The sequence below is a fragment of the Myxine glutinosa genome, chromosome 6 (assembly GCF_964187855.1).
Source record: "Myxine glutinosa chromosome 6, kmMyxGlut1.1, whole genome shotgun sequence".
Taxonomy (NCBI): domain Eukaryota; kingdom Metazoa; phylum Chordata; class Myxini; order Myxiniformes; family Myxinidae; genus Myxine; species Myxine glutinosa.
In genome coordinates, this window is record NC_136266.1 from 122811038 (window position 1) to 122834234 (window position 23197).

General features: G+C 43.7%; 1 protein-coding gene across 17 annotated transcripts in view; it reads left to right on the forward strand.

The window, feature by feature from the left end:
• Positions 1 to 23197, forward strand: part of LOC137430249 (phosphatidylinositol-3,5-bisphosphate 3-phosphatase MTMR3) — a 105573-nt gene that overhangs the window by 70455 nt on the left and 11921 nt on the right. For 13 of the 17 annotated variants that reach the window (XM_078780451.1, XM_068120976.2, XM_068120972.2 and 10 more), the window contains 9 exons: positions 1556 to 1687; positions 4723 to 4834; positions 4990 to 5185; positions 5319 to 5504; positions 5648 to 5818; positions 8391 to 8527; positions 8960 to 10086; positions 12226 to 12446; positions 22576 to 22686. In XM_078780451.1, coding sequence (XP_078636577.1) covers positions 1556 to 1687; positions 4723 to 4834; positions 4990 to 5185; positions 5319 to 5504; positions 5648 to 5818; positions 8391 to 8527; positions 8960 to 10086; positions 12226 to 12446; positions 22576 to 22686 — 2393 coding nt within the window. Of the gene's footprint in view, positions 1 to 1555; positions 1688 to 4722; positions 4835 to 4989; positions 5186 to 5318; positions 5505 to 5647; positions 5819 to 8390; positions 8528 to 8959; positions 10087 to 12225; positions 12447 to 20176; positions 20226 to 22575; positions 22687 to 23197 lie in introns of all 17 variants that reach the window. The other 4 variants (XR_013623855.1, XR_013623856.1, XR_013623857.1 and 1 more) reach the window with 1 other exon arrangement.

A 23197-nucleotide genomic window follows, 5' to 3' on the forward strand; every position in this document is an offset into this window, starting at 1 on the left:
TCCCCCCCCTCTATTTACATGAAATGGTTTGGTCCAAAGCGAACGGCTTGCGAGTACGGTGACAATCCCCCCCCTCTATTTACATGAAATGGTTTGGTCCAAAGCGAACGGCTTGCGAGTACGGTGACAACCCCCCCCCTCTATTTACATGAAATGGTTTGGTCCAAAGCGAACGGCTTGCGAGTACGGTGACAATCCCCCCCCCTCTATTTACATGAAATGGTTTGGTCCAAAGCGAACGGCTTGCGGAGTTTGGTAAAGAAATCGCCATAGCTCGGTAACTACTTGTCCGATTAATATGAAACCTTGAAAAGGCACATCCTCGGGTCCCCAGCAATATACCTGGCAAGTTTCAAGTATATCGGACCCGTGGTTGTCGAGAAACAGCGGTCACAGACAAACACACAGACATACAGAGATTACTGGAATTATAGATTACTAGGGCATGCCCGTACTATATCTATATCTAAAATTATATCCCCCCCCCTCTATTTACATGAAATGGTTTGGTCCAAAGCGAACGGCTTGCGAGTACGGTGACAATCCCCCCCCCCTCTATTTACATGAAATGGTTTGGTCCAAAGCGAACGGCTTGCGAGTACGGTGACAATCCCCCCCCCCCCCTCTATTTACATGAAATGGTTTGGTCCAAAGCGAACGGCTTGCGGAGTTTGGTAAAGAAATCGCCAGAGCGTGCACATTAGCATTAGCACATTGTGAATCGCAAATTAGTTTTAATTAGTTTTAAAACATAGTTTAACGCCAACATAGTTTGCCAACGTGAAATAAATGAATACGCTCTCAAATGTGCCGTCCGAGGCAGAGTCTGTTCGCCACGTTCGGCACACGTGATAGCTCGCTGCTCTCTGATTGGTTGAATCGTTTTTTGGACATAGCTCGGTAACTACTTGTCCGATTAATTTCAAACCTTGAAAAGGCACATCCTCGGGTCCCCAGCAATATACCTGGCAAGTTGCAAGTATATCGGACCCGTGGTTGTCGAGAAACAGCGGTCACAGACAAACAAACACACACACAGACATACACACACACACACACACAGAGATTAGTGGAATTATAGATAGATAGAAGATAGATGGCTGGCATGATGAATTTCCATACAATCCATGGATTTCCCCCCGTTGTATTTTTTTATATTTTTTTAACGTCATCGCTGTTTCTGAGATTCGCTTTATTCTTTATTCTGGTAACCCTACACCCACTTAGAAATGTGGTCAAGGATCATTCAATAGTCCCTTTCACATAGTTACAAAGGCTTAGACACTATGGAGCGATTAATGAAAGAAAATAAGGGAAAAAACAATACCAACTTTATCTTAAAAAAATTTTTTGGCCTAAAACACTCCCCGACACTCTCTGATGAACCTCTGAAAGTTTTACAGAGATCCGTTTAGCCATTTGTGCGAAAAATGGTGACTGACCGACAAACATCTCTATTACAGTAGTGTATAACTTACAGAATCATAAACCTCGAGCTTTGCTGCAAGTCTCAACGTTTGCTTTAACTTTGCCTTTAATATTTCATTCGTTGCAGATGCTTCCCTTGCATCCCCAGCACAGACAGACAGTGCTGCTCGTCCAGTACCCAAGCTGCTCATCCTCGATGCTCGATCTTACCCAGCTGCCATTGCAAACCGTGCCAAAGGCGGTGGTTGTGAGTGTCCAGGTAAGGCTCAAAGTGCAAGCGGTAAAAGGGAAAGTTAAAGAGTGCGATGGTAAGTGGAAAGAAAGACCATGGTTGATGTGCTGGGTGGTAGAAGCTTCCTTTCTCCCATTGGGCAATTTGGACTCTTGCTAAGAATTTCTCATCATTTTGGTATATTTGCACAGCCCAGCCCATCTGGCAGTTTGTACATGTGCAATGTTTTTGCTGGTTCTGTGTCCCCCTCCCCAACCCAATATTTACTTTTTTCTGTTTGCCTCGCATTGATTACCATTGAAAAAAATCAGGGTATGGCCCTAGTCAAGCAAGCCTCATCAGAGAGTATGGTTGGAGGGGGGTGGGGTGTCTTCAAGTTATTCAACAGCCTGAGATGAAGAGATGCCTTTGTGTGTAGAAGCTATCAGGGCCATTGAAATTAAAGGTGTACATCGTACTTTTACCACTGGAAGCTTGTTTGTTGCCATGTAAAAAGACATAGTAAGGTGGGTTGTAGGAAATATCATTACAGACCGGACAAAAGCACCAAGTTTTCCAGGGAATTTCTTTAGGGTATTCTGATTAATTTCAGAAGGGTAGCCATCAAAAACTAATTTACTAAGACCCCACTATGGGGTGGTAAAATTTGACACTAATCTTTCAGAAGAATTCTTGTAAGTCGCATGTCCTTCAGGCGGGCTAACCCCCGCTAACCCGGCGGGCTAACCCTCGCTAACCCCCGCTCTTGCAGGGAAAATGGCCTTTAAAATGCCTGTTGTGTTGTGTTGTCACATGTCCTTCAGGTGTTGCATAATTTTCTGTCTCTATAAATGTTTAAATTCAATATGTTTCAGGTTGAGGTTCTAGAAATAGTGATTTGCAATGGATATATCTATTTTTTTATGGCAGAGGGTAACAAAGTTCAAAATAACACCACAAGTATGTGAAATTTATATGTACAGGCTGCATGAGTGTTACTAATGGTATCTTTATAATAGTTCCTTTTGTTTGTTTCAGACCAAAGCTGCACAATAATGGAGTGGACACTTTATGTTATTTGTCAGAAACAAAAAGTCAAAGCCTAAAAAGTGCCCCTTGGAGAGTAATAATCCAGGAGAAACATGTGATATCTATGATCGTTTTGTCCAAAATGTGGCCGACTTCAGATCTATAAATGCTCTACTTGTGAAAATTCACTTTCCGAGTCATGAAAGCAGTGACAGCTTTGTTGAACATTCTGCGAAATGGTATGCATCCTGCCATAGAAAGTTCAACAATACTAAACTACAAAGAGCTAAAAAGAGGCAGATAACTCAAGATGAGGTTGCAGAAGATAATTAGAACCACACTCGGTATAGCGCATACCTCCGCCAGACTGAACAGTTTGTATTGTTCTTGTCACCGAATCAACTCGAAAACCAAGTTTAGTCATAACTCCTCCACAACTTTTTAATATATCATGTTACTCGTATATATCGATTTTCACCCAATCTCTCAATGGTGAAGAATCACTTAAACATTTATATAACGCTCTCATCCGAATCCATATTCAGATCTTCACCAAATTCGAATCGATTATTCCTTGTCACTCACCCAACCGGTCCACCAAGTTTCGTCCAAATCCGTCCATAACTTTTTGAGATATCCTGCTCTGTATTGGCTTTAACCTTATCACTCAGTGGGGAAAAATCACTTTAAAAATTATCTGATCCGGATCCATATTCAAATCTTCATCAAAATTGAATCGATTCTTCCTTGTCACATACGCAACATCTCCCCCAAGTTTCATCCGAATCCATACACAACTTTTTGAGATATCCTGCTATGTATCGTTCTTGGCCCTATCTTCCAATGGTGGAGTCACTTAAATAATTATACTAGCCGGATCCGGATTTGGATCTTCACAAAAATCTAATCATTTCATCCTTGTCACATACCCAAACTCTCTGCCGAATTTCGTCTGTATCTGTCCGCAATCTTTTGAGATATCTTGTTCACAGACAGCAGACACGGGTGAAAACATAACCTCCATCCACCTTCGGTGGCGGAGGTAACAAGCCAAAAATGCGAAGGATCCATAAACACCAGGGTATGGATGGTCAAAAATGCATATTCCTTTTCTGGGTGGTTACCCTTCTGAGATTAATCATTTTGACTTGAGGCACATTCATGTAAAATTTAGCATTTTTGTCCACCCTTTAATGGTATTTCCAAAATATTTCATGAAGCCACCTTACTAACACACAAATTGAACCATTTCAGTTATTATTTGGATTGTTGGCATGGTGATGCCTTTTCTTTTTAAATAAAGCATCTGTTAAACAGTATTTCTATTTGCATTTCACTGTCATTCTATGCAGGGTTAGCTCAACATACAAAAACTGGGCAGGCTGAATAACTGTATAATCCATAACCCGGCTTGTTATCGTCTCTTTATTGTAATACATGGTTGAGGCTCATTGAAGAGCTATAGCAGAATGCAAGCGACCAAAATGGAAAGAGTGAGATCAAGGGTGGGGGAGAAGGACACATGGGGGTGAAAAAGTTGTACACAAGCTAAATGAAGCATGGGAAGAGGAGGAGGAAGGGGAAAGGTGGGACGAAATGGAAAAGGAACAAACCAGCCGACAACTAACAAACAAGAAGAGATGAGGGATGGGAGAGAAAAACCATAATAACCTTGAAAAGGGAGTTTGTTGAGAATGGAGTTGTTTGGGGTAGAAAAGATCATGAATATGGATGGGGGGTGACCTGAGGTAGTGGTGAACAGCAGTATTGAAGCCCTAGAGGAAACGATGGGACTGAACAGACTAGAGAAGTTGGTTCCATAGGCTCGAGAAGAGGAACAAATGAGTGCACCTGTATTTTGGGAGTTTAACAAGAAGAGGGTTAATACTCTGAGAATGTAAAGGTATCCTCAAACATTAACACCCTTGTGGTTTGGTTGAGCAGTAGAGCTACCAGATTGGCTGATAGTGGGTGCTAATGCAACCATTGACCTTGGAAGTATTTGTCTTGCAATGTTTTTCTCGTTTAATTCACTTGCTTTTCATTAACTGCAGAGTACTACCCCAACTGCGAGATCTACTTTATGGGAATGGCCAATATCCATTCCATAAGGAAGAGCTTCCAAGCCTTGCGAGCTCTTTGCACACAAGCACCAGACCCCAGCAAGTGGGTGATTTGCAGTACTTGCGGTGTAAACATTTAAGACATATTTAAAATAAAAATTAAATAGGAGTTTGTACGAGTACATTTCAAAGTAAACGTTCCTATATGTTGCATATTGGAGATCTTGTACATGGCACATGTCATGTGTTATGATGCAGCTGGCTGTCGGGCTTGGAAAGTACACGCTGGCTGCAGCACCTGTCTTTGCTACTCAAGGCTGGTGGACTGGTTGCCACAACACTTAGCAGGGATGCACGCTCTGTTCTTGTGCACTGTTCAGATGGCTGGGACCGCACACCACAGGTCGTTGCACTCGCAAAACTGCTATTGGACCCCTACTACCGCACCATTGAGGTACTGTCAACTGTAGCCAGTCATTCTGAGACAACCGTAACAAAGTTGCCAACAAAATTTAGTTTTATTGTCCAAGTGGAAAAGTTTGCTTGTTTCAACGTTTGTGATGAAATGGGGCATTAATTTCCTCTAGGGTTTCCAGCTGCTTGTGGAGACCGAGTGGCTTGACTTTGGACATAAGTTTGGGGAGCGATGTGGACACGGTGTGGGTGCAGGTGACGCAAATGAGCGTTGCCCAGTCTTCCTGCAGTGGCTTGATGCCGTCCACCAGCTCCTTCGACAGTTCCCCTGCTCGTTCGAGTTCAACGAAGCCTTCCTGGTGAGGTTCATTTTTGCAACTGAAAAAAATGGAATGTTTGTGGTCATGCTCGCAGGGACAAGTGCAATTAAAGTGTTTTTGTTTTGTGGATTTTTAGGACTTTATACCATTGCTGATTCCCAGCACTTGGTTTTCTTTTGCAGGTGAAGCTTGTGCAGCATAGCCATTCTTGCCTATATGGAACGTTTCTTTGCAACACGCCACGCGAACGAGATGAAAACCGCAGTCTGGAGCGCACGTGTTCAATATGGTCGCTGCTGCGCCCCGTGAGCTCAAGCTTTCATAATCTGTTGTACAGTGCTGGTTCAGACATGGTGAGATGGAATCCAACCCTGAAACTGTGTGCTTCTTGACCAGTCTGTCTGCCTGATATGTATATATACAGACTTGGCATTTAATATGGAATATTTTTTTTGTGGGGGTGAACTTACTTTTCAAGATGACTTAGAACCAAAAGTTCATTGGAATTATGTTGAAATTATTCCAGATTTTGTTGATGTGACCTTTAAAAGAAACAAAAACCACATTTGACATTTCGAAGCAAATAAATTGATCCTTGAAAGTGATGTAAACTGATATCAAACTCAATTCATGGACAGTACTGAGTTAAACTTCTGTACGTTTTCCAGAAGTATCTCTTTATTTTGCACATTAGCCAAATTTTTTTTCAACAAAAACAAAAGCTAAATTATGACTGGGATTACGGACAGTAAAATTACAGTTCAGTACTTTGTGTAACCCCCACGAGCATTCAGGAGAGCACGTACACGTCGAGGCATGCTGTTCACGAGATTTCCCAAGGTTTGGACAGGAATCGCTTGCCATGCAGTGACAATAGTCTGCTGCAATTCACGCACAGAGGTAGGCTGCTGGTCCAAGTTGTCGATTTGATGCGTTAATTCTGCCCACAAGTTCTCTATCGGATTCATATCCGGGGACATGGCAGGCCACTCCATATGCTCTACACCACGGTCAGCAAGAAAGTGTTGGATCATGCGAGCATGATGAGGCCGTGCATTGTCATCTTGGAAGACAAAGTTTCCTCGAAAGGCTGCACGAGCAAATGGAAGCAATGTTTCTTCCAGAATGACCCTGTACTTGAACTGGTTCAGGTTTCCATTCAGAACAACCAGGTCAGTTTTGCCCCCTGCATGAAAAGCAGCCCAAACGGTCACCCACCACCTCCAGCTTGGACTCTTGGCACGATATAATCTTCGTTGTGGGCTTCATGCACTTGTCTGCGCACTCGGACGCGGCCATCTTGACGATAGACCAGAAATCTAGACTCGTCACTGAAGGTCACGTGATTCCAGTGTCCTGGCTGCCATTGACGGTGCTCTCTGGCCCACTGCAATCGGCGATGGCTGTGTTGTCTGGTCAGGCGTGGCTTTCACAGGGGACGCCTGGCACGATAGCCTGCTTGAACCAGTCGTTGGTTGACTAGCCTTCTGGATACAGGCACATTTGTCAGTTGCTGCCACTCAGCCCTAAGCCGATTAGCTGACTTGGTACGGCCATTGCAGACTAACCGGTGCAGCTGGCGATCATCTCTCCTTGTGGTTCTGCGTGGACGTCCTGGCCTCGGTATTGGAGTAGGGACACCCCTCTGAGCATTTCGTTTCAGGATCTTTGACACCTGACCTTGAGTGATGCCATACTGCTGAGCAATAGCACGCTGTTTCATGCCAGAATTTCGTAAAGCCACCACTCCATGACAAACAGCATTGTCAAGTTGACGGACCATCTCCAGAGGAAGCGGCAATAACTTTTGTAGATGTGCAGCAGTTGTTTTCCACTAATACAGAACGCAACAACCCTTATATACCCGATTGTGAAGCCAATCGTCAAATGTACCTGTCCTTACATTTTGTCACGCCACCTGTGATATAATCCTGTTATTGACTTCTTGCTGCGAAAGACAATCAGGGACATGGTTCTTTCAACAAAGACATCACTGAAGGGTAAAAGAAACTCACCAGATTGATATACTGAGTTCAGAAAGTAAACCCAAGTCAAGAAAAAAAAATATTCCATATTAAATGCCAAGTCTATATATATATATATATATATATATATATATTAGTATCTTTCTTTCGTATTACCCTCAGCTGAGGAGAGGGTATTGCATTTGAGTCCGTTTGTCTGTCTGTCTCTGTCTGCACAGAATAAATATGATTTTCTCTGCAACCGTTGGTCCGATTGACAGGAAATTTTCACCATAGGTGCAACTCCACCTGTATAAGTTTTTTATGATAATTGTGACGTCATAGGTCATGTGGTTTGGCCGCCATCTTGGAAAAAAAACAAAAATTTGCACCTCTATCTCTGAAAGTGCTGCATAGAAAAAAATGGAGACATCGCTCATTGTAAAGAACTCTCCATGGGGAATAAAATATGTTAATGATAATGTCATAGGTGCCTCCATTATGACATCATCATTTGACAAGTACAAAACTTCACCCGATCAAGATGAAATTTCTTGAGCATAATCTAGGAATAAATGAATGGAGAAAAAAAAAGAATGATGACGTCATCGGGCACGTGGTTCGGCCGCCATATTTGTTTTTACACAAAAACCTTAATAAACACTGAAAATACATCCTGGCAAGGGTTTGCAATCTCTGCTCTTGTTTATATTTGAATATATTTGTTTGCTTGTTTTATTTTACACCTTTGGCATTTCATTCATACTACCCTAACATCCACAAATGTATCCTGCGAGCACAATCTATTTGACCATGATAATGATGCAAGTTAATCATCTGTGCAGATAACACTACATTTCTGGTTTCTCCTAGTGAATGCAGATCGGATAGCCAAGTTGCTACCCTTTCTAATGGACTGTTTCCTAATCCCTGCTGAGCGTTGCTGTGTTCTCCGATGCAGGTTCTGCATCCAGTGTGCCACGTACGTAGCTTGTTGCTCTGGTCTGGCGTTTATTTACCGAGCTTCTCCCCAGCTCCTCCAACAGAAGATAACTCATCGGCGTATCCTTTGCCATCAGAGGAAGTCTTGCCTGGCAGGTTTGTTGTGCACATCGGAGCAACATCAAAGGTCACACATGATGTCCCTATAATTAGCCAAATAGCATTGTCATCTGAACCTCTGGCTTGTAATGTGGGGGCCCAGTTTAAAAACCTATGCAGATAGCACTTTGTCCTCGTAATTCATATGAAAGGACACTGTTGTCTCCACATGTCTTTGTCTGGGATGTGATTTACGTACAAGCTCCTCAATGAATCTTCAATGAAAGTTAAGAAAAGGGATTTTAAAACAAATTTTGTTAGGCAAAATGAGTTTGAAAATCACATCAATAGACTTTCACTTCATAAATATTCACTTTTACATTCTCCACCCAACTCTCCCTCAGTTTTAATACCTGAGTTTACTTCATATAGGTATTACTTACTTACATGTTTGCTTTTGACCCTTTAAAAATTATTCCCTGTCCACAGACTTCCCAAGACCCGTTCATTTGATGACCTTCCTGCAGCATGTGACATGAACACACCTCCCCTGACCCGGCGATCTAGTGACCCCAACATCAATGATTTGCTTCCTGAACGCCGACGCTCAATCGATGGTGTTAACATGTACCTGCAGGCCGAACCTGGTATATCTGCTATCTTGCACCGGGAACCAGTAATGCAGACTTTGTCTCCAAGCCCCAACGGCCTTATGCACGCTGTACCTGCATCCCTCACGGCCGAGCAGATCTCACCACATCCTGATGTGGTAGAGCATGTGGATGGACTTGATCTCAGAAGGGGGCAGGTCTCAAAAGAAGAGATCCTTGATGAAAGGGGTCTGAATAATGAGGAGTCAGTAGTGGAATTTAAGAGACATTCAGAAGTTTCTGTGCCACCTCATCTGACTAGTATTGAGGAATTCTCAGGAACTCTTGAGAATCAAAACCTGCTATGGCAACAGCTTCCAGGTATCACAACCCCATCACAGAAAGGCCCCGAAAGACCTCTGCATGTAAAGTCAGACAACAACACCGTGCTAGAAGAAACCTGCCAGATGAACGATGAAGACATAATTGCTGATGGGCAGGCACCTGGTCCCTTGGTGGTGCTACGACTTCAAGATAAAAGCTCTACTGCCTTGGAGAGTTCTACAGAGACGTTGACAGAGGACAACACTCGTACAGAGCCGGACTATACTAGAGCCGTCAATGGCGATGGAGGGACCTATTCCCTTGGTGGTTATGATACTGGGGGCATCACGACTAGTGCCTCGTCCACTTTTTCCCCTTTGAATGGTGACCACCACCCAGCCACAGAAACACCTGTGGCAATAAGTAGCTGCTCACGGGCTGCAGGTAACCATACGTCGAGCACTTCAGCTTCTGAAAGTAGGTTGTACCGGTCTCATAAAGTCCGTTGCTCTAAGGTCAATGGGGTGACCCGCGAAGGTGAAAATGGACCTGAGAACAGGGAAATGTTACTGAGGGGATGCAGAGTAGGTATCGGGTGCATAGGTTGCAGACCTTGTGCACTATGTGCACGAACTGATACGCCGAGCTCCACAGAATCCTGCCAGGTCGTGCCAACGCTACGACAAACTGCTACCTCACTACGTAAGCATTATGTCAATACGCAAACTTATTGCTTTGGAGAACTCGTTGGTCCATTGGACCAAATTTTAATTGGTCTTCATCACCTTCACCTTCATTGGTAGCATACTTGTGTGCTGTACTGTTTAAGCATTAGCTTGCTTTTCACCAAACCTAAATGTGCTTGGGCTAGGGTGGGGACTGTTCGTTTGTTATTATTGCCAAATGATGCTACCATTATTGTTGTTGTTAATATTATTAGTAATAATTAATATATGCTTTGTTAAAATGTTATCATTGTTTTTTGTTTTCCTTTTTTAAATTAGAATGCCATGTCGTGGAAGGATATATTGAGCCGCTCTATACGCCTCAACATCGTGTGCATTTAATAACTTGGGCATTGTTCTGGATTATTTGTAGTCAATTAGCCTAATCAACTCAGGAGATCATGACGATCATTTTGGTGTATCACACTCCACATCAGAGCTCCAGTAAAACCCCCCCCTCCCCCCCAAAAAAAACATGACACACACACACACACACATACACACCTCGTCCATTTGTAGTAGATTGGCATTTTTTTTTACTACCTTCCTGTTTTATGTTGTCTCTACACTAACACATTAAAATACTGCTACGTTTGTGGGTATGCCAATCGTTTACAAAGCATGCTTAGATGAATCTTGTTGTTTAGGGTGTATTGCATCGAAATGCCAGGTCAGCTGTGGATCACAAATAGGACCTTTTTGTATTTATTTTTCCTTTTTAAAGTTTACCCTATATCCACTGCCTTTACGCCACGTGATTTTGACTGTTGGTGATGGTGCACAAAACAAAACAACATTTGCTGTGTTGCAAGAGGTGACTAACAGGGTTGGTAGCAGGAAGGGCATCCGGCCATAAAAAACGTTGCTTCAAAAAGGGGACCACGGTGCCCAAAAAAGGCCAACCCCCACTCTGCGGGGAAAAATGGCCTCTAAAGGTGGTTATGAAGGATTCAGCCCTTTTTCTTTCAAGCAAGAAAGTGTGGAAAAGAGTAAGAAGAGGAATAAGAGCGTCTCTTGATGACGAGGTAAAAAAAAGAATCCTTGCTCGTGGCGTGAACGGCTTCTTTGAGTGTGTTGGTGTGAGGGACTCGATCTCTAAGAACTTTCTGAAGAATTCAGTGTGCATGAAGGAGGTGGACAAAAAAGAAAAGAGCGTATTCTGTGGAAAAAGGCGCTTCTTTGGGTCTCTGGAGACGATCGGTGCTTCATGCGTGAACGGTCTCGGCGTGTACTATATGAAGGAGTCGACCTCGATGAACTTCCTGAGGGACTTGCTGTGTTGCATGAAGGAGGTTAAGGAAAGGAAAAGGATCAAAGGAGAAAGGAATCGCAGAACGTGATGACTGGTCCATTCACGTTTGTTCCCGCCAAGCCCCGCTCTGACGAGCATCGATGAAACTGCCCTTCAAACAGGCCTGAACCCCATTCCATTCCCTCCCTCATATTCCATTTTATTTGAATTCCCTGCGAATATTGTTTTTTTTTTATTTGCTTCCCTTTCCTTACCCTGGGTTAGATAGAGGGTCCGTCTGTGTGATGTTGTATCGGCCTTTCGTATCGGATGTATGTGGTGTGTGTTAATTCAGTCTTTCATTATTTATTAATGAAGTCTGTCATCATACTTGTATGATTTGCTTATTGTATCGTTTTGCATTCTTTGAAGTAAATTGATTGCATTTCATTTTTTGATTTATATTTTTGGGATTGGGTTGCAAGCTCCCCTGAGCTGCCAGTGTGGCAGTCTAGACTCTAGAGCCTCTACTCCTTACATTAAACCAAAAGTTCAAGCTTCCAAATACCGCTCGGTCAGCTGGCGGGCTGGGGATAGGACCTGGGGTCGCTGACATTAGTCACCCTGTAACACACTTAGTCGGGAGTGACGTTTGGGACTCTGGTCCTCAGCCCCGTCACCCGTAACAACACTGTTGATAACGTCAAGGCTTCTAAAGCTCTCCAAGTGGTTATCTGTTACCAGATTCGTGCTCAGAATCCTTTTTTTCATGCAATATTTCCTTAAACTGTGCTTCTTGAATCCAAAGCCGAAATATGCCACTTGCTTGATGTGTATATAAAATATCGCACTTTACTTCCCTGGCCTTGTGTGTCCACCTTACAGGCTGGAGTCCACCGCCGGGCACATTTCCTGGTGTGACCAGATGTGCTGCTGAGGATGATGGTCTACCATTGCACATTGATGCTGTACAGGCACGATTACGACAGATGGAAGCCGGACACCGCCATGAGCTGATGGAACTGCAGCTGCAAGTGCAGCGATTGCGTGTACAGGTCGGGCACTGTGGTCATCGTGAAGCTGCCCCTACTCAGCATGATGATGTGGTATGCAGGCAAACTTGCCCATAAATTTTAGTTTTATATTTTTATTTACTTCCTTATTACTTAGTTGCTTGCATGCTCGTGGTCATCAAATTTCAAGAAATACCCCTATTTGGGATCTTAAACGGTCAGTTGCCCCAAATAATATCTCAGTTTGTTTATTTTGGTTTCAAAATTGGAGCTCGAGATGATTGCAAATCTGAAAAATAATTTTGTCCGAGGAAGTGGATTGTATTTATCACATTGTGGGCCTACTTTAGTTTTCTCTGTCTGACAAGATGGTGCAGAGATAGCGCATTTAACTTTGAGCTGTATTGTCTGGGTTTGATTGTCGACCCAACCTACCATATCAACCATATCAACTGTCCGATTGGTGCTTCACAGGTAGTGCACTAAGTTCACTGTCACCCAGATGGACGTTAAGTTTGGTGTCCCATCTGATAGCTTTGGTGGGTGTGACCATCAAACTGTCCTACGATGTTTTTCATGAAGAGTTTACTTGTGATTGATGGCAACCTTGGATTCCTCCCACCTTCAGTCGAATGTCAGGTTTGGCCAGACAGTTCATGAAATACTTGGTGCAAAATTGTTCCCTGGCTGACCCCCAAAAGAAGATGGGAATATTTAAGGCTGTTTAAAGTACAAGTCGCAATTTATTTTCCTTGTCTGCATCTGAATGTAATGTACAGGTATTTATATTTAGAAATCACAATTGTTGCTTACGAGGAAACGATGCTGCTTCTCTGTGTACACTATGCCTTTAGGCAAACAGAACACAATTTCAGATAACTAGGTTCTTTAACTTACTTCCTCCCTTAAAGACATGGTGACACCTTGTAAAGTCTGTCTCCAGTACGTGCTATTTCGCCTCCGCCCCCATCCCCTGCTCCCCCCCCCCCCCTTCCTCATCGCTAATGGCATCACAGCTGTCTTTGCTAACACCAGGTAGAATGTCTGAGCTCAGTGTCTGCTTCTCAAGCATGTGTACGGAACTAGTCCTTCCCCACCCCTTCTCCTCAACCTCCCCTTACTAGTCCTTCCCCACCCCTTCTCCTCAACCTCCCCTTCCTTCTATCTATGACCAGCATTGACACCACATCAACAACACTTCCAGACAACATCAGTTCCCTTGTGATTATCAGTTTGGTTTTGGATGTTCTCACTTAACTCTGGATATGCGGAGGATATTTCTATTGCCCAATGCTTTCAAACACGAGGTCAAAACTTTTGTTTTGACATATCCTGAGCCTTTGACATTGTCTGGTATCCTGCCTTGTTAAGCTCTATGCAAATTGCATGCAAAGCTTTCCCCATCCCTGGCGTTTTCCCCTCTAGTGCACATGTCATCAGCATGCAACTTTTGATGGCACATTCTCTCTTTCTCGAGCAGAACAGGATTAATTTCCATTATTTTCACCCTGAAACTTGAAGAATCCTTTTATGTCCTCTTCTTGAAATTTCAATTCTGAATACAGTAAACGCTCAAATATTGTGGGGGTTATGCTCCTGGAAAATGCCGCGATAGTTAAAACCAAGGACGGTTAAGGTCCTGGGCTTAGAGAAAATATAGAGGAAGGGTGGCGGGAGCCAGAAATAAATGCATCACAATTGAAACAAGAAAGAGAAGTCAGAGATTGCAAACCCTCACCAGGATGTATTTTCAGTGGTTTTTAAGGCTTTTGTGTCAAAACAAATATGGCGGCCGAACCACGCGACCGATGACGTCATCATTATTATTTTTTCTCCACCAATTTATGCCTACATGACGCTCACGAAATCTCATCTTGATCGGATGAAGTTTTGTGCTTGTCGAATTATGACGTCATAATGGAGGAACCGATGACATCATCATGAGCATATTTTATTTCCCATGGAGAGTTCTTTACAATGAGCCATTTCTCAAGTTTTTCTATTCAGCACTTTTAGAGATATGGAGGTGCAAAATGTTTAGATTTTTCCAAGATGGTGGCCGAACCACGTGACCTATGACGTCATAATTATCTTTAAAAACTTCTATAGTTGTACATATGGTGAAAATGCCCTGTCGATTGGACCAAAGGCTGTAGAGAAAATCGTATTTATTCTGTGCGGACAAACAAACAGACAGACAAACGGACTCAAATGCAATACCCTCTCCTCAGGCGAGGGTAATACACATGTAAATAAATTAAATGCAGTATCAAATCAACAAAACGCAAGAATTTTACCTTTTTGCAAAACAGCGAGGTGATTTTTACAAAATGGTGAGGTGGGTGAGCATAAAAACATTACGTGAAGTCGCCTAACTGCTGCATTTTCACATAGTGAAAGGGAAAGACGATTCTTAGCCACCTTGAATCCCAGAGCAGATCTTTCCTGCTTGGACAGGAAGGTATGAGATGGTATCCTCTTCCAGAATAATTCCTTCCCGTCGGCATTAAAAACCCTCCTCCAGCATAAATCCCTTCGCCTCTATTATTTTCACGAGCTGCGGTGGGTAGTTTTTCTCTGCCGTCTGGCGGCGTCCATCATGGTCTGGCGATGCTGCTTCTCCGACTAATTTTACATGATGGACTCTAAATCTTCTTTTGAAGACCTCAAACTAGCCCTTATTGGCATGGAACTTGTGGGTAGCCGTGGTTGAACTGTGGTCTTCGGCACAGGTGCCTCGTGGAAATGTTTGGTAAATCCGCAATGATTTCTTCCATATCACCGATCCATTCAAAGGAACTTTTTTGCTGTGTTTGGTTCTCGATCAAAATATTAAGCACTTTATCCATCCTTTCAATATGAGGATCATGACTGTTTATTCGCTTTGCGGAGTGTTGGCGACAACACTTGCACAGATATTTGACTCACTTTTACGGATATACCATACAGTAGATTCATTGATCCCGTGATTGCGGCCCACAGAGGCTGCACTTTCATCTCCAGCCAACTGCCTAACTCGACTTTTTTTTTCGCCCAAAGTCGTAACCTTTCTGTACTTTTTGGCGCAACTAGTTTAGTCAATCATTTAGGGTTTGGGCACCATTAAAAACGGTGCAAGTGAAACAACAAAAGGCTGGTAATGGGAGGTAATAGTATACGCGGATTCAAACAATGACTTATCTCTGCTCAAAAACCTTGATTGGCCGAAATGAAATCCTACGATAACTAAATTGGAACACAATAGGTTTCCCAAGATTGGTCGACGCCCTCGATATTCAAACCCACGATATTTGAGCGTTTGCTGTATTCTACGACATAATTGATAGTGACGCTACGAGCAGAGCTGGCAATATAGCCTAGACCCTCGAGGTATGCACTTGCCTCTGAGCTGTCTAACCTGGGTTTGGATCTTGGCCCAGCTATAAACTGTAGTCCTGGTGTTTCGCAGACAGGGCGAGGCATCAATGTGTGTGCCGTCCTTCAGATGGATGTTGAACTGGGCGTTCCATCTACTGGCCTTAGTTGGTGGACATTAAAAATCCTGTGGTATCCTTCACGAAGAGTAGACAAGCCATCACCATCAACAACAACAACAACAACAACATGCATTTTAAGGCCATTTTCCCTGCTAGAGCGGGGGTTATCCTTGCGACCCCATGACAATCTTCTCCATCTTGACCTATTTTCTGCATCTCTCCTTGTTAACCCCCTTGCCCGCATTTCTTCTTCCACCATCTTTGGCCAAGTCTTTCTCGGTCTTCCCCGTCCTCTACTTCCTTCTACATTCATTTCCATCACTCTTCTCAACCAGTCACTTTCATCCTTCCTCAACACATGACCAAACCATCTCAACCTGTTCCTCTTCACAACATCAATCACAGGCTCTATTCCCATCATTTTTCGCAATTCATCATTTGTCTTCCTCTCTCTCAACGATACTCCGCGCATCCATCGAACCATTCACATTTCCACCCTTTCCAACCTTCGTTGCTGCTCTACATTCATTACCCATGTCTCGCTCCCATAAATCATAACACTTCTCACACATGCAGCATACACCTTTCCCTTCAGCTTCAACGACACTCCCCTCCTCATCAGCACGCCACTCAGTTCCCGAAACTTCTTCCATGCACATCTCACTCTAGCAACCGTTGCCGAGTCTGATCCACCTTCTCCATTCAGCATGTCTCCGAGGTAGCAAAATGTTTTCACACCTTCCAGCTTCACGCCGTCTCCAAGATCCAACTCAACATTTCCTCCATCTGCAGCTCCTTCTGTGCACACCTAACATTTGAATGTAGCTGCCACACTGGTTAATGACCCTCTCAGACCACTACATTTTTGATGAACCCACACAGCGCACATTGTACATTGAATGGAGTTCACTGCGACACCCTTCCTGCACACAGCACAGGGCCACTTCCCAGTTCTTTCCACCTCACCACATGCTTTACCACTTGCCATCACCTTTGTCTTTCCGATATTCACCTTCAGACCTTTTGTCTCCATACATTCCTTCCACTTGTTCATCTTTGCCTTCAGTCCATCCATACTTTCCGCAATCAACACCAGATCATCTGCATACAACAACTCCCACGATAAACCCTCCTTTACGTTCTGAGCCAGCACCTCCATCGCAGCTACAAATAGTAGTGGACTTAGTACCGACCCCTGATGCACTCCCACCTTCACCTCAAACTCACCACTGTTCCCGTCCTTCGTCCTTACAGCTGTGCGCGCTCTTTTGTACATTGCCATCACTACTCTGATCAACCATTCCTCCACTCCTAACTTCCTCATTGCCCATGTCAATACTTTGCGTGGAACCCTATCGAATGCTTTCTCCAGATCAACAAACCCAAGAAACAACTTCTTCCTCTTCTCCGTGTACTTCTCCTGCAACTGCCTCACAATAAAAAGCACGTCTGTCGTTCCTCTTCCTGGCATAAATCCAAACTGCATTTCGTCGATCTTCACTTTCTTCCTTATCCTCCTCTCCAACACCCTTTCCAATACCTTCATTCCATGCTCCAATAACTTTATCGCTCGGTACGAGCCACACTCTAGAGGGTCACCTTTCCCCTTGTATAGAGGGACGAGGGTACTCAGTTCCCAATCCACTGGAATGCGGCCTTCTTTCACCGCCAGATTACAGATCTCTGTCATTCTCTTCACACCCCAACTTCCTGCTGCCTTCAACATATCTCACACAACTCCCGTCTGGCCTACCGCTTTTCTACTCTTCATTGCTTTTATCGCTTCCTCAACTTCCTTCTCAGTTATCTTCTCTGCCGGTCCTAAAACTGGGTTACTCTCTATGTTGCCATCCCATTCATTCTCTGTATTCAACAGCATTTCCATATATCTTTTCCATCTTCCTTTAATTCCATCTGGGTCCACAACGATTTGTCCCACTTCATCCTTCAAGCAACGCACCCCCATCACATCACACCTTTCTTTCGCTATCTGCTTTGCAATCCTGAATACTGCTCTCTGACCCTCTTCCGAATCCAGGCGTTCTCCGATCATTTTCCTCCATGCCTCCTGCGCCTTTGCTACCTCTTTCTTTGCAGCCTTCTTGGCTACCTTATAACTTTCATGCTCTGCTGTTTCTGATCCCGTACCCTTCGCCTTCTGCCACTCCTTGAACTTCTTCCTCTTCTCGTCAATCCTCTTTCCAACTTCATCATCCCACCACCATGTTTCCGAATGCCTCGGTGGTCCTTTTGTCCATCCACATACCTCACCAACGGCTCCCAACAGACTAGCTTTCATTGACATCCAACCACTTTCAAGCTCAACCACATCATCCTCTACCCTACTCAGCTTCTCTTTTAATGCCTCCCTTACTGTCACCTCTTTCAACCTCCACACCTTCATTCTCGGTTGGTACTTCACCCGCCGAAGCCATCAAGCCATCACTTCACAAGCCATCACCATCATCCTGAACAAATTCCAAATCTAACATACTGGGGTCATACATCAGTGGCACAGCCGCCGCAGCGGCAAAGCCCTCAACTAATGTTGCTATTTGTTGTTTGTGCCTCCTTGAGTCTCACTCAATTACATATATGTCCATTGTCTACTAGAAGCACCTTTAGAGGCCATTTTCCCCGCAGAGCAGGGGTTGGTCTTTTTCGGGCACCTTGGTCCCCTTTTTGAAGCAATGTTTTATGGCCGGATGCCCTTCCTGCCGCCAACCCTGTTGGTCGCCTTTTGCGACACACAGGGAATTACCAGTGAACTGGTACTCAATTTGCCGACCTCAGAAAGGATGACAGGCTGAGTCGACCCCCCTGGCGTTAATTCAGCGATCGACCGGGATTCCATTGTCTACTAGTGTCCATGTAATTCATGTAAAAGTACATTGGTGTCTCCTAATATCTCTGCTCCTGCATGTGATTTATGTACAAACTCTTCATAAATATGCAATCTCTGCCATGAGATCCTTGTTTTAAAAAAAAAAAGTAATTGATCTCAAGTCACAAGCAGTCGAATGGCTTTAGTGTTCTGCAAGGCCTATTCTTTGGCTTTAGTGTTCTGCAAGGTCTACCTTAATATTGTTATCTGCCAAAATATATACGTATCATATTGACAAGTGATCATTGGTTGCGAATTAAAGCAAATTGGCTTGGGAAAAAGCTAACATGAAGGCCTTCAATTTTAGGCCTCTACAAGCCCATCACAATTTCTAAGCCACAATAAGGCATTTCTTCATCTCCAAGGCACTCAAATGACATTGAACCACACCCACCCTTCGGCCAGACTGGGACCCACATTCATGTGGGGCGAGCACCAAAAGCAATTTCTGGTTGAGCTCCTTTCATGTAGCGTGACTCAACCTCCACAATGACTGCCTAACAACTGGGCATTTGGTTTTATACAAATTCTAATAATCCCGCTGGTTTGCTAGCTTTGCTCTTTTAGCCTGATAACCTACTCCCCCCCACCCCCACCTCCTCCCTCAAGCCTTATCCTCTACTAGGATGTACACACTTTTTTGGGTTACTCACCCTCCTTTTCACCCCTCAGCCCAAATTGGGCTAAGGGGTATTGTCGTCATGGGCGTCGTCCGGGCATCCGGCGTCCATCAACTTTTGGTTTCCGTCAATTTCGAGCAGAACGGCTTGTCCGATTAAATCCATTTTTGCAGTGTGTGTTGGGGTTGAGTAGAGGAAGGTTCCTTTCGAAAATGGGCCCTCTGCGATTTTCAATATGGCCGCCACGGCAGCCATCCGGGCGTCAGTCAACTTTTGGTTTCCGTCAATTTCGAGCAGAATGGCTTGTCCGATTAAATTCATTTTTGCAGTGTGTGTTGGGGTTGGGTAGAGGAAGGTTCTTTTCGAAAATGGGCGCGCTGCGATTTTCAATATGGCCGCCACAGTCGCCATCTTGAAATTGGTTTCCGTCACTTTCGAGCAGAACGGCTTGTCCGATTAAATCCATTTTTGTAGTGTGTGTTGGGGTTGAATTCATGGGCGCGCTGCGATTTTCAATATGGCCACCACGGCAGCCATCTTGAAATTGGTTTCCGTCAATTTCAAGCAGAACGGCTTGTCCGATTAAATCCATTTTTGCAGTGTGTGTTGGGGTTGAGTAGAGGAAGGTTCCTTTCGAAAATGGGCGTGCTGTGATTTTCAATATGGCCGCCACGGCAACCATCTTGAAATTGGTTTCCACCATGCATGGGCTGAGGGGTTACGCCCACTTTGCGGTGCTATTTATTAATTGCTTAATATCCATTGTTGCTGTTTTCCTCCACTCCTTTTTTTCCATTTTCTCCAACCTGTGGAATTGTTTCCAATCCCATTCTTCCCTTTCAGGGCTTCAAGATGGCAGCCCATTCCCCCTTTCTTGTAGGCCTCCCTTTCTGTGAGTTTCTGTTCCTTTGCTTGCTCCCACCATCTCGATATCAGTATGATGATCTTTTATCATCTGTGGTTTTTATCTTTGAGTCGCAATCTTGTCCTTAAAAACAAAGTACTTCTTTTGCATATCTGCAAAACAATGGTACACGTCAATACACCACTTTTACCTCTGATATTTAAAATCTTGATTTATTGTCCAAAACCTTGCAAACAGGATGAATCCAAACTGGTGGTTTGTGGTCATGTAGCTAAAGAAGAGGAACTGTTTGATGTCTGAAGCACTTGTGAATATTTCCCATTCTAAGGATTGCATTTTTTTTTTCCTTGTCAAGGATCTTGTGTTTCACGTGGCATTGCTTTGAGACAACCACTCCATTTTGTAAATGCTATAAAATTATTTTACAGTCACGTGAAAAAGTAAGTACACCCCATGTAAAGTTTTGACTTTTTCAACATATTTCAACGTACAGCTATTTGATCTTCATTTCAAGAATATTGATAGATAAAAGTGATATAACATAACAAATATCATGAAACATTAACATTTTGTAGTCCATTGTATATTTTAAATAAACATAAATGCAAATGTCACATGTGGAAAAAGTAAGTACACCCTTGGCTCTAATAGGTGGTATTGCCCCCTTTGGCAGAAACAACCTCAGGTGGGCGTTTCTTATAACTGTCTACCAGTCTCTGGCATTGACTGGGAGAAATTTTTGCCCACTTCTCCATGCAGAATTCTTTCAGCTGTGCGATGTTTGAGGGGTTTCTTGCATGCACAGCTCGTTTCAAATCCCCCCACAACATCTCAATGGGATTTAGATCCGGGCTTTGACTTGGCCATTCCAGAACCCTCCATTTCTTTCTTTTCAGCCATTCCTTGATGGATTTACTCAACTGGTATGTTTAGGGTCATTGTCATGTTGCAAGGTCCACCTTCGGTTGAGCTTCAACTTTCCGACAGATGGCCTCACATTATCCTCAAGCACCCTCTGGTACAATGAAGAATTCATAGTGGATTCTATGATGGTGAGCTGACCAGGCCCTGATGCAGCAAAGCTGCCCCAAACCATAATATTTCCGCCACCATGCTTTGCAGTTGGTATCAGGTTCTTGTGGTCAAATGCTGTCTTTGGTTTTCGCCAAACATGTCTTCTGGTACTGTGGCCAAATTGCTCTACCTTTGACTCATCTGTCCAGAGCACATTGTTCCAGAAGTGCTGGTCTTTGCCTGGGTGTTCAGTGGCAAACTTGAGTCTTGCCCTGATGTTCTTTCTGAACAGCAAAGGTTTTCCTCCTCATACACCTCCCATGTAGATCAAATTTGTGCAGCCTCTTTCTAATGGTAGACTCGTGCACTTTGACATCAACAGTGGCAAGAGCTTACTGTCGGTCCCGTGATGACATTCTGGGGTTCTTAGAGACTTCTTTCAGCATCTTGCGGTCTGCTCTCGGGCTGAACTTGCTGGGGCGGCCTGGCGTGAACAAGTTGGCAGTTGTTTGAAATCTTCTCCACTTGTAGATGATCTTCCGGACAATCGAATGATTGATTTCAAATTGTTTGGAGATCTTTTTAAATCCCTTCCCAGACTCGTAGGCATCTATAACCTTCTTTCTGAAGGTCTCAGAGAGCTCTTTTGATCTAGGCATGGTGACGCCGCACACTTCAAAAACAAAGAGCAAACCAAACTAAATGTCTGAGGTTTAAATACGACAGGTTCCTCTAAGATCCTCTCTAACGATGTTCTAATCATTTGCACCTGAGCTGGTGCACCTGATTCTAATTTTAGGTATTTAAAGTAGTGATCAATGTAGTGTAGGGGTGTACTTACTTTTTCCACATGCGAAATTTGCATTTATGTTTATTTAAATTATACAATGGACGACAAAATGTAAATGTTTCATGATATTTGTTATATTATATCACCTTTATCTATCAATATTGTTGAAATGAAAATCAAAAAGCTGTATGTTGAAATATGTTGAAAAAGTCAAAACGTTACATGGGGTGTACTTACTTTTTCACGTGACTGTAGTTGGTGTGGTTATATGAATCCATTAAACGTTGATATTGTATTTTCCAGTGTGTGTGTGTGTGTGTGTGTGTGTGTGTGTGTGTGTGTGTGTGTGTGTGTGTGTGTGTGTGTGTGTGTGTGTGTGTGTGTGTGTGTGTGTGTGTGTGTGTGTGTGTGTGTGTGTGTGTGTGTGTGTGTGTGTGTGTGTGTGTGTGTGTGTGTGTGTGTGTGTGTGTGTGTGTGTGTGTGTGTGTGTGTGTGTGTGTGTGTGTGTGTGTTAGTGTGTGTTAGTGTTAGTCATGTCGAAGCTATCTGCAGGGCTGAATGTCTTCCCTCCAGAATTGTGCACCAGAGTGTGAGGGCAATCCAGATTACAGCTCACTGTCCCAGTGCAGTACGGAACAGAACTCTGAGAACAGCTGGGAACAGGTGGATCGCCTGGACACTGAGGTAAGGGTCAGATCTGTCTTCTCTACCTGTTGGGTGCGTCGACTATAAACTATGACTGGGATATTTGGCTTACCACATGCTTCACCAAAGCTGTTCGTCTTCAAGATTTGCTTTATCAAGTATTCATTTTTATAAGATTGTACTGTCGTAGGCAGTAGTGCTGAGACCTGGTAGCAAAAACTCGGTTCGGATCCGGCTTGGTAAATATGGCAAAATTTTGCCGAGTCCTGAATTGGCTCGGAACTCAGATAAGTTTGCAAACATTTATTTATTATTTTTACATGATTGAGTCTTGTGGAAGTGCGAGAATCAAGCATATGTAAATTAATCGCATGGGGGAGCAGGTAGGGGTGGGGGGAGCATGGTCTCGATCTGAGCTATGTTGACAGGTAGAGCTGGCCACACACAGCATTACTGGCATTACAACACACGATGTCCTACACAGGACATGATAGTGATGCAGTAGTTACTTAAATAGTGCAAAGTTTATTTCCAGTCCTTGTATATGCTA